Below are 15,116 nucleotides of genomic sequence, written 5' to 3'. Positions count from 1 at the left end.
ATTGCTGGGGAATGTGGAGTCATAATCTTCAGTGGGATAAGCACAGGTAACTTGTTTTTGTCAAGTAAATAACTTCCCACTCTAATTCATGAAGGCATTGTACTTAATTGGCAGATCTCAACAAAAAGACTTGAATATATGTGTGCATGGATGGGTTGCTTTAAAGTGAAGGGAAATATGGTAGGTAGAAGGTGATAAGTGAATATTACGGCATGTTGATGTATGATCAACACACATTATGACTCTCCTCTGTGTGTGTGTGTGTGTGTGTGTGTGTGTGTGTGTGTCTGTCTGTCTGTCTGTCTGTCTGTCTGCCTGTCTGTCTGACTGTCTCTGTCTCTCTCTGTAGAATTAGGAACAATTAATTTTTCCTGAAATAACTATTTATAAGAGAAATTTGAAGACAGTGATAACTATATAAAATTAAACAATGATGCATTTCCAAGCAGCCAAGGCATTTTAATAAGTTATTATGTTGTGAGAGAATTTTATTAAACATAATTTTCATGAAATATCTATAAGTACATGGTGGAAATTACATTAATGGTAAAGCAATATATTTGTCAGGATATAATTCAGATTTCTAAGAAATTTCTTTGAAAAAATCTAGACTTGCTGCTAATACATAGTAAATTTTGGATATTGTTTTCTAATGATTATATGTGAGTTTTATGATTTTGCCTATTCAAGTTGATTATTTATGGCTTGTAATAAAAGGAGAGAAACTCTAAAAATTAAGGTATTTATGAGTTTGCAACATTGCTCAGCAGCTTTCCTAAAAAGCCTGATCACACGTGTGATCCCACAGCACATGGGCAAAAGCATAGAGGCAAAGCCAAAGCACAGGGTTGTTCAAACATTCTGCATTGTTCCATTGCTCATATATACACATCACACATGCACAGATAATAATCAAGAAGAGAAAAATAAAAATAAGTCACAAATGAAAAAGAAATGCACTCAGTTGATACATTATATGTATTTTATTTGACTCTTACAATTTTGATTCAGCATGGATTGCAATAAACGGATCTTCAGCAGAGTTACTAATGGAAAAGTGAGCATTGCCATCATTGCCAACATTGACTTTAATTCCAGTGCAATTGCCATCAACCTTGTCTCCAGAAATGACATCACAGTATGTGCCAGCAGGAAGACCAGTCTGTAAGGTTGTTGACAAAGACCTGGAAAAAAAAGTAGTATTTAATTTAAATTCAACCCAGTCAGGTGAAGGAATATCCATTATCAATAAAACAGTAAATGCCTCAGCCTTGTGCTACAGAACACAAGGTCCTCAGAGCCTCAGTATGGGAATCGAAATACCAAGACTTCAAGTGGGAGAGCAAGAGAATTCTCCAGACCAGAGGCATTATTTTAAATCTCTGTTAGTTCTATGGCCTGTGGTGACTGCTACCAGAAAAAGAAGGCTAGCAAACCCACTGAAATTCAGAAGTAAAGGCCTCCTGTGACGGTCACCATTCTGGGAAGTCCATGTTCTACTTAATATAAAGTGATGACTACAAAATAAGTTAATAGCATCTTTTTTCCAAAGTTATTAGATTCATGATGCTGCAAGATTCTTTTTTCTAGAATTAAATAGTACCTAGCCTTTCTATGAATACATACAAGTTTGTAGTGGGAAACGGTATAAAGTAATTCCAGTGTTCCTAAACAACTAGCCATGTGTTCTTTCAAAAAAATTACATACCTCAAATATTTTGTCTTCAACCAATAAAATACAACTTCTGGAAAAATATTCTCAACCTGATTGGAAACTGATTTTGTGTTGAGACAGCTCACCTGCTCTCAGAGAGATTCTCTGAGCAAGAGTTACTTTCCTATTTGTTTTGTTTTGTTTTGTTTTGTTTTGTTTTGAGAGACAGGGTCTCTCTACACAGCCCTGGCTTTCCTGAAACTCACTATGCAACCTAGCTTGCCTCAAACTCAGGAAATGGATGCCTTTGCCTGCTGAGTACTAGGATTAAAGGTTTTGCCTGCCACTCCTGATATCTGAGCTAGGAAATTACAGATGAGGGAACCATAAAAGAAGACTCAGATTAAAGAACCAAAGTGAAAGACAACAATGAAAGTTTTAAAGAACAAACTTAGCAACTTCTTGAAGACACTCATTTACCAGATGCAAGTATACATATATTTTAAAATATTTAAAACAAAGACATAGAACATTGAAGACTGCATATGTATAATGGATAAATAATAAGAGCTATTCAAAGGAATTGGGAAAGTACTCCAGTACTAATATGGTACATTGTTTAATGATGTTAAGTCTTATATTTACTCTTTATATGCTTTGTGAAATGTGTAAAATGAGCCTGCAACCATGAATATATGCTACTTTCATTGTAAGGTATAGTAAAAGATATCAAAAACAAAATTATATTTAAAAAAGGAAAATATGTAATCAAATAGCATTTTTCTTCTGTACCCTGAACTTTTATTTTCTGGCATAAAACATTTTTTCACATATGAAAAATTAAATGAATAAGAAAAGAAAAGAAAATCTATGTATACAAGAGTATACAATCCTACTTTAATTGATATCCACTTACCAGTCATCATTGTTAAAGACAATGAATCCTCTGTTTCCTCTGCCAAAAGCTACTTGGTTGCTGCCATTATCCCACCAGTTTGAGAAAGGCTGGCCACTGACTACATTTCTGAAGGCAACCATGTTCCTAAAAGCACAATATCATATGAAATGCTGCTGACTTTAAACTTCAACAATTTTAAACAAAAAGTTAAACAACTTTTTTTTGTGAGAGAAGATCTGTAGGGAAATTCCCACCTTATTTGACGCCATCGATGTTCACAGACCCAGTCATTGCCACAAGTGGTGTCGGGATTAATGGTCACTTCTTTTGTGACTCCATTGTTATTAGGTGGTCCAATCCAGTCATTCACATCCTTAATTATTGAAATAATCAGGTCATTTGAATGCTTGTATCTGCCCATTTCTTTCCACTACAGCAATATTAGTTGATTTCTTACTACATGTGGGTAAGATTAACAAAGTATAAAAACAATTTGATGGTGGCTAAATGTTAAATACATGTCTGAAAAAGGGAAAGGCTCATTCTAAGCATGAAAACTCTTCAGTAATAGAACAAATTTCAATAGAATCAGAGAAAAACTCACCTTGAATATAAAACAGAAAAAAAAAACATTTGCCAGATGTCTAATGAAGAAACATTTCTATTTTATATTTGATGTTTCTCTATCATTCTAGATTCTTGCATTGAAAAAGGAAAATTTGCATAGTCTTTCAAATGTTCTTTTTTTCTTAAATTAGTTCTGAAACTGTTTAAACTTACACACCTAACCAACAACTCATATTGTTTATAATTCTATAAACACATATTGTTTATAGTCTCCCCAGCAACTCACTCTTCTGTAATTCTCATAAATTATATTCCTTCATTTCCCTCAAATAAGCTTCCTTCTTATTCCACAGGAAAAATAAAATATTTTAAATGCTAACATTGATTGTTCCATGGGGAGAAAGAGCTTGAAATTTTATTCAGTGTTAACAGGCATGATTCCATATTAACTTTATGTATCAGGGCTTTATCATTCATACCTCTTTTTATTCTGTCCCTTTCTCTCACTTAAACTACTGCTTTTACTATCAGTTACATTTTCAATGTCCTTGTTTTACAAACCTTGGCAAATAAACACAAAATAATAACTATCATATGCTATAACTTCATGCGAAGTTAAAACAGAACCTCTTCCTTTTCTAGACTAAAATATGCTTTGAAGAACTTGAAGACTTACTTTTCCATTCTGGAAGTTTCTTGCCCAACGGTAACTTGACATTACTCGTGTGAATCCATAAGGATGCGCCAACATAAATCCAACAGCCATTTTATACATTCTGAAAGTTTCAAAATGTTATTAAAGCAAAAGTGTATGATATAATGCTGCTATTTAAGGCAGGTTACATAACAGCAAAGAAAGTTCTCTCACCTAGCATCCCAGAATGTCAGGATGGATGCTCCTCCAGCCCCATGTCCTCGCTGGTTGTCATGGTTGTCCACAAACACAAGGGCTCTGTCAGAAGGCACAAAACCCCAGCCTTCTCCCCAGTTCCTATATTTAAAAAAATGTATATTATTCTTTCATGACACCTAGATTTACTTTTCATATTGTATCCTCAATTACCTAAATCAATGACAATTCTATAAGAAGTGTAACTTACATGTACATATGTACATATGACACATACAATATCATTTTCTATAATGTATAACCTCATTTAAGTCTTACAATACAATCTTTTTGTTCTTAATTTTTTCTTTAAGTTTTTCATTGTATTGTAATTTTAAGGATTTGAGAAATAAAACATCCATTTTACACTGATAGAATGGAAATCTACTGTGCTGTCATAATACGCACATTCAAATTTTCCAATTAATTATTTGATATAACATGTAAATTTCATACTTGACTACATTATTAATATCATTTATGAATATAATCATTTTTAAAATAATAACCTAGCTTTAATAGACCATAGGTAAACATTCCTGGAACCTAAGAGACTTATCACAAATGGACAAAAATCATTAAGTGATAGTTTGGATTTCTAGGGCTACCTTTCGATTGACATCCCAAATGGAAAAGATAATTAGGTGGGAGTTTAGAAATAGTAAAAGCCTAATAATCAGCAATGTCATAGTTGTTTAAAATAGAATATTTGAAGATATAACTTATTGACGTCAAATGGCAAAAGATCTATGACAGATCAAATGAAGAATTGATGTATATTTACTTTAAATAAGCCATCTTCTCTCCATTCCACTTTCGGATAACTGTGCCAAGTTTTGCTCCATACTTGAATTCTGTCACACGACCATTTCCAAAGTACTCACTACTTTTAATTGCCTCACCACCCAGATCAATGACCTAGTAAGATAAATTGGGTCAGTTGTAATTTTTAATATAAATTTAAACCATACTAATAAAATATAATGTCATCTAGAAATCCTTATAATATCTTTGTTATTTTAAATGTTGCTAATGGTTTTCTGTATACCAAAATTGTTGTTTCTCCATAAATTGTTTGTCACAATATTAAAAGAAACCAAATTATAGGGTTAATTCTTATCTTCCAGAATGGCTGGCCAAGGGGAAAATTCATTATTCCACACTGATATAACACTTGCTGTCAAGTTAGCATCAGAAGTGCTTATAAACTCATTAATGTTTCCAAAGAAACAGAGCTACAAAGGCATTTTCCCCAGTACACTTCAAAGGATGACATCATTGCTGCAGAGAATGCTTCAAATTGTCTAAACACTTACAAACCTGATAACTTGAGATGAATCTCAAACTCAGAAAGATTGGCTTGAGACAATAGTCATTATAATTGCTCTGTCTTTTATAATGCTATCTTGGGGGTTAGAGAATGAGTTAACGAAGTTTGCACTAACTCGGAACATGCTGTGGTAAAGAATTGGGTGTGCTACTTCTGAATAACAGCAATTTTATTATTAATAACAATCTAATTCTACAGTGTATAATAAACTGAGATATTAATCTACATTATGAACTTTATGCTTAGTGATAATCTCCTATCATATGGTTTACAAAATTATGACATTTAAAGAAAAGCCCACAAGGACTCAACACTACACAAAGAAATAAAGAACTACAGGCAACTGAAGAAATCTGAAAATGGAAATCAGGGAAGACCAACCAACTGGTTGCCCAGTACCAGCATATAAATATTCTGGTAGCAATATGAACTTTGTCAGTTATATTTAAGAACATATGTGCATGTATGTGTGTGTTGTATGTGTGTGGTGTGTGTGTGTGTGTGTGTGTGTGTGTGTGTGTGTGTGTGTGTGTGTGTGTGTGTGTGAGAGAGAGAGAGAGAGAGAGAGAGAGAGAGAGAGAGAGATTGTATGTGTGTGTAATAACAATAAGTCAAAAGACAGGCCACAAACTTCATGGAGAGCATGGAGAGGTATATGGAAGAGGCTGGAGGGAGGAAAGGAAAGAGAGAAACACTGTGATTAAATTATAGTATTAAAATTTTTAAAAGAACATGAATATTGTTTTACCTCTTGAAAAATGAAAGGTCTGCTTCCTTGAGAGAACCATTTTGTATTTAAGTTGTGCAGTTTGTCCAAAACCGCTTTTATGTCTCCAGGCCACATGTGCTTAGCAGCATCAAGTCTGAACCCTGCTACACCAATGTCAATGAGACGGTTCATATATTCAGCCACCTTGGAACGAACGTAATCTTTCTCGAGTGCAAGATCCAGAAGTCCAGACAGACGACAATTTCTGACCTATTAGAGCAAAAAATGATTGATTTCTTAATAGTCAAGTATGATCTACAAATCCATTTAATCATTCAGTTACTCACCCATTTACAAATGAACATTTTTATATTGTCCTTACTGAGAACATGGGTAGTACTGTTGTTTTAATTTCGACACAGATTTTAAAATATCTTCTGTTGTAGTTGTAGAAAATATCAGATAAAATTGTTGAGAATTTTTATCTGGTTATTTCTCTCTCTTTTTTCCATCCCTTCTCTCTGCTCCATCTCTCTGACATCCTCTCCCTTCCTCTGCTGCTCTATTTCTAGTTTTCTTCCTTCTTTATATTATGTAGTTCACAGAATCCATTTCTGGAACTTCCACATGATAAGTAAGTGTACTGTTCCAAATCTGAAAATATAAACTAATACTTGAAGTAGTTTTAAAATATTGATTTTTAACTTTTAATATTTTCCATATTGTGATGTTTATATAACTGATAAAACAATGCTTTTAAATTATTCACACAGTGTCCCTAGAGAGCATGTCTCCATTTTAGCCTTGACTTTTGGTGTATCCTTACAAAATAATTCGACAAACATTCAGGACATTTTTTCCATGTCTATTTTTCAAGCATTCTGTCTTAGTAAGCTGTTTTCCTACAGAATCTGAATACATCTAATGGTTATCCATAAATTCCTTGTGCATTCCCAGATGTGTAGATACTTATTTATTCTGATCAATATTTCTCTCATTACCTGATTAGCGTCATTGTAGTTAGAAATTTCTCCATTACATTTACCATCATTAAAATCCCAACCAGAGTATGGAACTGATGGAAAATCCCTGTTATTAGCATTGTAGTAACTTCCACAAGTACTGCTTGTTCCTGCGCCACCACCTGCGCCACACATGTGATTAATAACAGCGTCCACATAAATACGGACCTGGAGAAGAAAAATGCATATTTCAGCTAGACTTAGGAATCCAAAGTTTCAATAGAAAGCTCATAACATGCTAGCAAATTTCCAAAATATATTTACTGTTGCTTTATAGATTCATTAGAAAAGGCAGTCAAGTGGGAAAGGAAAGAAATGTGAAATAAGATCAGCAATATCTGGAAAAGAGCATAGAACTGTTATGTGGAGATAAACAGAAACTATCATAATTACAAAAAAATACCAATTTTGAGAAAGAAAAATGCAGTATAAAAAATTTGAGTACTATGTTTGAAATTTTTCAGTATCACTAGAACTTAGATTACAGTATCTACTATGTGTCTAAAGACCAGAAGGTAGATAGATGTCCCTTCATTATAAGAGAAAGTAGATAATTACCATTAAAAGAGTGATGGGGAAGAAAACCCAAGAATTGTTGGGAGAAAAGGGAATTATATGAAATGATGTAATTCTCCCATCTGACACAATGCCTAACAGAAATATATTATGAAGAATTTGTTGTTATTAGTTTTAAAAGTGAACATTTTGCTGTATGAGTACTATTCTTTCAAATTCAAAAGGCATGTTTTCAAGGTTTTAAAAGGTGACCAGACAGAAATGCATATTTTAATAATAGATAAAAATAACGCAAAATTTTAGAAATTCAAAACCTACTCAAACAAAACTAACTAGAAACAAAGAGAAATATGTTCTTACATAATGATTTTAAAGAAGACATGGCATCACTTACACCAACATTGTTGCACCTCGTCACCATGTCTCTGAATTCATCTTCATTTCCTGACCTTGTACATATTTTGTAGCTAATTGGTTGATATCTTTCCCACCAAGGCCTTGATGGATTATAAACCACAATATTTTCATTGGGTGGAGAGACCTACAAATAAAACAATTATAATTAGTACAAGAGTACAGCTTACTTTACATAACTAAATCTTCTAGGAACTTGTCAAAGATCTGACATGTCTTCTCAACCTGCGCACATACATGCCCCTCTGTTGATTATCAACACCCTGAAAATAAGGAAAAACATTGTAGAGGTCCCACGTATATCCTACAACAAAGTATAAAGAAGCTATCACTAACAAACTTTTTTCTTCCACAGGAAAGTTATGTGTGAAAGAAGTTATTGTCCAGACTCATGATACTTGATTAGAATTGTTTTATGTGATCACAGTAAACTCTGCATTTAAACCTTAAATATCTTACCTGCACCCCTCCAAATCCTTTAGGAGCTAAGTATCGTTCACATTCCTTGGCAATATCAACCCAGCGCCATTCAAACAGGTGGACAATAGCAGTCCGCCCATACTGAGTTTGTGGGTCATATTGAGCCCAGCAGAATCCAATGAGGGAAAGCAGCAGGAAGAACTTCATTTTGCTTTGAAGTTGTCAGTGTTCTTTCTAGCACCTATTTATATGCTGCAAAAGGTACATTTTGCAAAGTAAATGTACATGAATAAATATTTAGAGTACAAACTATAATCTGAAAGAGATTAGCAGCAATGATGTGAGCAGCTGAAGAATCTTCAGAAACTCCCATGAAGAATAAACTTAATGTTTTTCAAGGTGAAGTATTATTTGATTTGTACTAGTTATTATTTGTTATATCCTCCACCAGTATATTAGAACTGAAATAAAATATATCTAGAACTTTCCATCTTTAAATCTTTGTATTACCCCATAACAAATAGAAATGGGATCATCAACTCAGCCTTTTTGTTCCCTACTTACAGTTTTTTGTCATTTCAATTTTTTAATTGAATTTTTAAAAACTACAAAGTATGATGGCATGCACCTGCTATCCCAGTACTAGGGAGAAAGAGAAGTTGAGATTTTGTGCAAATCAGAGGAATATAGAAAAGCCTCAGAATAAATAAATAAATAAGAATTATGCAAGGGGTGACATTAAATTTAAATGCCTCTGGATCATAGAAATATATATTTCCCCTCCATCAATCCAAAGGCTTGCTCAGTGGTCAGAGCAGTAGAGCCCATTGTGAGAGCCAAATATCTATACTTCCTGAAATGTTACTTAATAAAAAGTAAAACTCCATTGTCTATCACAATAAACCTCAAATTTTATGAAAGAAAATTATAGTATAGGTTAAGAAACAATCTTCCCTTCCAATCAGCAAGAGATGGGTTAGTGTCCTCAATTTGCCAAAGACTGAGGATGTTAGGGATATAATGACCAACAAAGCAGTTTCTTATTCTAGAAGTTACTTTCAGTATAAAAAAATGTAAGCATGTGCATAAATACAACTAAAGTATTAAAGGTATTAATAGCATAATATAGATAAACATAATGAGTAAAATTAACAATGTAGCGAATTTAATATAGATGCCTTTCTATATTATTTCTATATTCTATATCATTGTTTGGGGACTACTTCACTAAGGATGTGACCTTGCCAGTGGTTTGAATGATGAAAAGTAGAAGACATTTTCAATATCAGAAAAAAGAAATCATGACAAAGTAAGGATTACAGATGAAAAGAATTTAGAATAATTAAGAAATATTAATAACAACAGAAGTGCCAATGGCACTAGAGTGTGAATGAGAAGGGGAAACTGAAGTATGATGAAGTCATTGAGTTGGGCCAGGTCACAGCATTTCAGAACAGGAAGAGAACCAATGAGACTCTGTGGGGATTAGACAATGCTATACCAATAATTATGTGTTCTGTGCTCAATAAATGACTGTAACAGAGAAACTATTAAGTTCCAAGTTTTGAGTATTGGCCAAGTTGTTGAAATGAATAATTCCCTCATTTTTGCATAAATGAACACTAAATCAGAAATTGTGCAATATCCTCAATTCTAAGCCTTTTAAAAAAATCCATACACATAAAAAAAAACTATGGACCAGAGAAACTGAGGGAATCAGCCATGTTCATCTAATAAATAACAAATGCAGCATTTTTTCAATGGGTCTAATTGCAATTCAGTGTTTTCTTTATTATAGTTCTATTTATTATACTAGAATCTTGAAGGTGTGTTTCCCAATATGAGATAATAGTAATAATTGGCTATTGAGCTGTGAAATGTTGTTAGTCTAAGAGAATTCATTACTAGTGCAAAATAAAATTTGCTTTTCAGTGTTGTATACTAATAGATGGGAATAACCATTTCATTTGGTCACATCTTCAAAGGACATTTCATGATACATGAGGTAAAATGAAACTATTAACATTAATTCTTGTATATTTGCTTCATTTTAATTGACAATGATAAATGTTAAGTCATATACATGATTTGTATTCTACTCTATTAGAGCTGTTCTAGAATCACTGTCAAGAGGACACACAGCCCAAACACAGAAAGAAACAGTAATAAGGTTCAAGATAGGGTAACTATTTTAAAAGAATTATGGATAAATTGCTTTAGAATCTTATTAACACAAAAATCAATTCTAATAGACAGCAATGGGTCAAATAATTTAAATAATGTGATTGAATTTAAGGAACATAAATAAGATGAAATAACTTTTTAGTAAGAAATACTATGTATCAAAAGTTAGAACAGGAAAAACAATGTGTTATGTGCAAGGGAGCAAATGGTGTCAGAATTGTAAAGGCGGATGGATACAGTCAATGTCAATAAGAAGAAAACAAAATGTGAAAGGCTCAATAATTTTTGGCTACATGCTCTTATTTTATTTTTACACTTATTTCTTTTATTTGGGAATCCAATATTGGATACATTATTTACATTATTTTAGGCCTAACTTCTTTCTCCTCCATCTCCTCCTTGCCCCCTACTCCATCTTTCTAAATCATGAGTTCTTCCTTAATTATTGAATATATGTGTATCTATATAGGAATACAACCTGTTGGGTTCATTCAGTGATGCGCATATGTATATGTATTTAAGGAGGATCACTTAGCATTATCAGACAGTTAATACAGGAGATAACCCTATTCTCCCTCTCTTAGCAGTCATTCCTTAAATGTAGTTGCTCATCTACATTTGAGTTCTTAAGAGATTCCTACCTGAAGCCAATTTAATCATTTTGGAAAAGTATTTTATTGCTTTGAAGGCAGAGACAATGAAGCAAGAAACATTAGGAAACTCCCACAGTAGTGAAACAAGCAGTAATGAAGTTCTACAGTAAGGATAGAAATTATGAGAGTTCAGAAGACTTTTAAAATGAGATTGGCCCAAAGAATGATGTGTCCCAGTGCCTAGAACTATGTGGTGTTTCTTTCTGTAGAGTCTTTGGGATTAGCCTTTAATTTTTCCTGCCCAACACAATTTCAGTCAATAGAAAATAAGTAGAGCTTCCATCAGGATTTTCCTAGGGAATCTGTGAGAATTTTATACTATGAGCCTAACATGTACATAAGACAACATAAAGAGATCCAGTTGTATCTCTTCATATTGAATATTTGTGTTGGCTGACCATTTGTCTGCAGTCATATGGCATGTTCAGGCGATTTCAGGAGAAGTACAGCCTTTTCTACCCATATATTTATGATATATCAATTTTTATTCATCAAAATGTAAATAATGTGCAGAGAATGGAAAGAAAGGTAGATCGTGGTTAGAATAGGATGGGGAGGTAAGGTGTTTTGTTCTAAATGTGAATGGTAAAGTATCCCTTAAATAGGCTCATGTGTTTGAACACTTGGTCCCAAGCTGATGATGTCTTTTAGAAGGTAGAACCTTTCAGAGGTGAATCCTTGCCTAGTGACCTTTGTATCCTGCTTAAGATTTTACTTCCCCTATTACTGCACTGTCCCTGCTGCTGCTAATGTGGTTGTTGTTATTGTATGATAACATCAAAACATAAATTCATTTGACATCCATTGTAGATTGAAGAACAATGCCTCTCCAGAAACTCAGTGTTCAATTGGTAATGCTCAGATGTTCCCACGCATGCTGAGAAGCTGCTGATTCTCCAGTCTGAAGGTAACCATTTTTCCATTATCCAGAGTGAATCATGAAAGGCAAGCTACTAAAGATCCATTCATTTAAAATATATTTACTTCATTGACTTTGTTGTTTTAGAATGCTGATTATTTCCGGATGAGATGAGGTACACTGGTGAGACAATAGATTTGGAGAAATGTGTAAGGGAAGTGAAAGGGACAGAGGGGTCAGAAGAGATTGCAGACAAATTACATAGTATTAATTTATCAGGGTATCAGAACATAACAGATGCCATCCTTTGGCATTTACCATGCACAGGCCAATGAACATGGGCTGACTCATCAGACTTTCAATCTTGGATCTTGACAGTTTATAAGGTACTAAATGTAAGTACTAAAAACTTAGCAGTGATCTAAACCTATTTTGATCTTTGTGTGCTACAATTAAGACCTGCCAGCCATGATGTATCTATAAGTACAATAGTGGCATAACAGCTCCAGAATCAAGCAGCCACTTTCTGATTGGATCTCAGGTTTGCTCCGTGGGAAGCAATGTATATTTATCACTGTAAATTTTCTCAGAACCCCGTGACTTTTGAGGTCACAGAATAAAACCTGCTACCAATTGATGGGGGATATCATTCTGTGTATATGTTTATCTTTTTGGTTGATAAATAAAGTGCTGCTGGCCTATAGAGAAGCAAGTTAGGTGGTACTAGGAGTTGAGAAGGATTCTGGGAAATGTAGTAGGGTCAGAGTCACCATGTGACCATGAGGAAGACAGGACACAAGGCCGGCATCCTCGATAAGATATGTCTTATATATAGATTAATAGTTATGTTTGATAATTAAGACTGATCTTGCAGATAAGAAATCCTAGTCATTGGCCAGCAGCATTGTACCTAATATAGGTGTCTGTGTGCTATTTTGGCTGCCCACGTGGCGACATGGCCCTGGCAGCTTGGCCAAAAGATTTAACATTGCAAAAATTTAGACAGAAAAGAGGAGATGATGGGGAATGTCCTTCTGTGTATGTGTTTATCTTATTGGTTGTTGGATAAAGCATTGTTGGCCAATAGGGGAGCAAGATATCTGGGACTAGTAGTTGAGGAGAATTCTGGGAAATGGAGTAGGGTCAGAGTCACCATGTGACCACGAGGAAGACAGGACACAGGCCAGCAACCTCTATAAGTCTTATAAATATATAGACTAGTGATTATGGTTGATAATTAAGACTGAGCTAGCAGATAAGAAATCCTAGTCATTGGTCAGCAACATTGTACCTAATGTAAGTCTCTGTCTGTTATTTTGGCTGCCCACGTGATGGGGGAAAACTAAGGCAGCTGGCAGAAAGATTTATCGTTACAGCCAATATTTTCCCAAATGAAGATGTTGTTAGTATGTCTTTTAACTATTTGTGTTTACATCCATAGACTGGAGAAACTCCCAGTTTTAGTTAGAGAAGCCTCATGTAGTAGTGGGTGGCAATTAAATCAGACTCATAATAGAAGGCTCTTTGGAACACAGTAGAAGAGAATGGCAAGAATGTGACAGCTGGCAGAAAGGAAGAAGCAACATGCATTTGTAAACACGAATACACAGGAACTGAAATTATCTTCAAAGCCTTGCACACAAGAAGATAAAGAGAAAAAAGTGAAAGCTTGACTACTCAGGAAGAAGAAGGGAGTCAAAAAGTATAAGAAGAAAAATAAAAGAAGGAAATGGGGAGGTAAATATGATACACAATATATTGTACATATTACTGATGAAATTTTTTAATGTAAAATAGCAATAGGGATGTTATTAAGTGTTAAAATGTCTGCTTAAAATTTATGTGCTTTAGATTCAATTACTAACAATACACACACACACACACACACACACACACACACACTGGGACATTTGACGAGATTTATCTGAAAAATAATTTTCTTCAGATAAATGTATACATATATATGCATATCCAACATTTATGACTACTGTCATATGATGGTAGACATACAGTAAATATTTATCTATATAGATTATTTGAGGTTACTTAGTCTGTTTCATAACTGTATGATTGGAGCCTTTAATCTTATGTAGTAATTCATAAAGAATGATAGAAAATATTAACAATAATTATAGATTTATAATTTTAATGGTAATGGCAATTACCTTGATTTGGTGTTTATATATTTCATAATTATTGAATTGTTACATTTCAGGCCATAAATGTGTATAATTAAAATAAAGTGCATAAAAGGGTGAAAATTGAAAATCTTGTCTACTGTTAGAAGAAAATTCAAACTCAAAATTGAACATAGTATTCCCAAAAGTAATTTTCCAATCAATATTACATAAGAGGTTTCTTTATTTTTATTTAATGCCCACAAAAGCCATATTACAAAGGACTGACTCTACCATAAATTTAGGACTTCTCTGGACATATCAAGTACCATGATTTAATCATTTTAACTCATAGTTAAGTCAAAACAAAAAGTTATATAATTTGAAAATCTATGTAAATGTAAATTTAAAAGTGGTAATTTCTAAAACAACTTGTATTTTTAGCTTCTTGTTTTAATATATATACAAATTATTTACAAAATTCTTCCCTTAATGGAATGTAACCTTTCTTTTATTGTATACTAACGTCTTAAGAATGCAAATGAGGCTGCATGCCTGACACCTACCAAAGTGTGTGTACCCTCTGCCCCTACCCTACTTCTGTCCAGTGTCCCCAACACCCTGGATCTCTCTGAGCCTGTGCCTGCATAGAGTGGAACCGACCAGACAGGGAGGAGCTCCCTAAGTCTGGAAACACCTCACTCTTCCTTCCCCCTCTACTGGGCTGACCTCTATTGAGTGAGGAGACTACCAGGAGAGGCAAGACCATCCAGAGCTGCAGATATTGAAGTCTTGGCCCACACACACACCACCGGGTAAAAAGAGGAGGTAGAGAGACCCCACCTGCACCCACTGGAAGAAGAGATGGGAAGAAGACAGAATAG

The 15,116-nt window shown here is 34.0% G+C and overlaps 1 protein-coding gene across 2 annotated transcripts in view; it reads right to left on the bottom strand.

Annotated features, from left to right (window-relative positions):
• Positions 1-978: 978 nt before the first annotated feature.
• Positions 979-15,116, bottom strand: part of LOC100767001 (pancreatic alpha-amylase) — a 77,380-nt gene continuing 63,242 nt past the window's right edge. For both annotated transcript variants that reach the window (XM_027395550.2, XM_027395551.2), the window contains 10 exons: positions 8,459-8,671; positions 7,980-8,126; positions 7,049-7,237; positions 6,087-6,317; positions 4,793-4,926; positions 3,988-4,110; positions 3,796-3,895; positions 2,807-2,925; positions 2,571-2,696; positions 979-1,184 (listed from right to left, as the gene is read on the bottom strand). In XM_027395550.2, coding sequence (XP_027251351.1) covers positions 995-1,184; positions 2,571-2,696; positions 2,807-2,925; positions 3,796-3,895; positions 3,988-4,110; positions 4,793-4,926; positions 6,087-6,317; positions 7,049-7,237; positions 7,980-8,126; positions 8,459-8,626 — 1,527 coding nt within the window. In that variant the 5' untranslated portion in view covers positions 8,627-8,671 and the 3' untranslated portion in view covers positions 979-994. The remainder of the gene's footprint in view (positions 1,185-2,570; positions 2,697-2,806; positions 2,926-3,795; positions 3,896-3,987; positions 4,111-4,792; positions 4,927-6,086; positions 6,318-7,048; positions 7,238-7,979; positions 8,127-8,458; positions 8,672-15,116) is intronic.

The sequence above is a fragment of the Cricetulus griseus genome (assembly GCF_003668045.3).
Source record: "Cricetulus griseus strain 17A/GY chromosome 1 unlocalized genomic scaffold, alternate assembly CriGri-PICRH-1.0 chr1_0, whole genome shotgun sequence".
Classification (NCBI taxonomy): Eukaryota; Metazoa; Chordata; class Mammalia; order Rodentia; family Cricetidae; genus Cricetulus; species Cricetulus griseus.
This window is presented reverse-complemented; position numbering and strand designations above follow the sequence as displayed.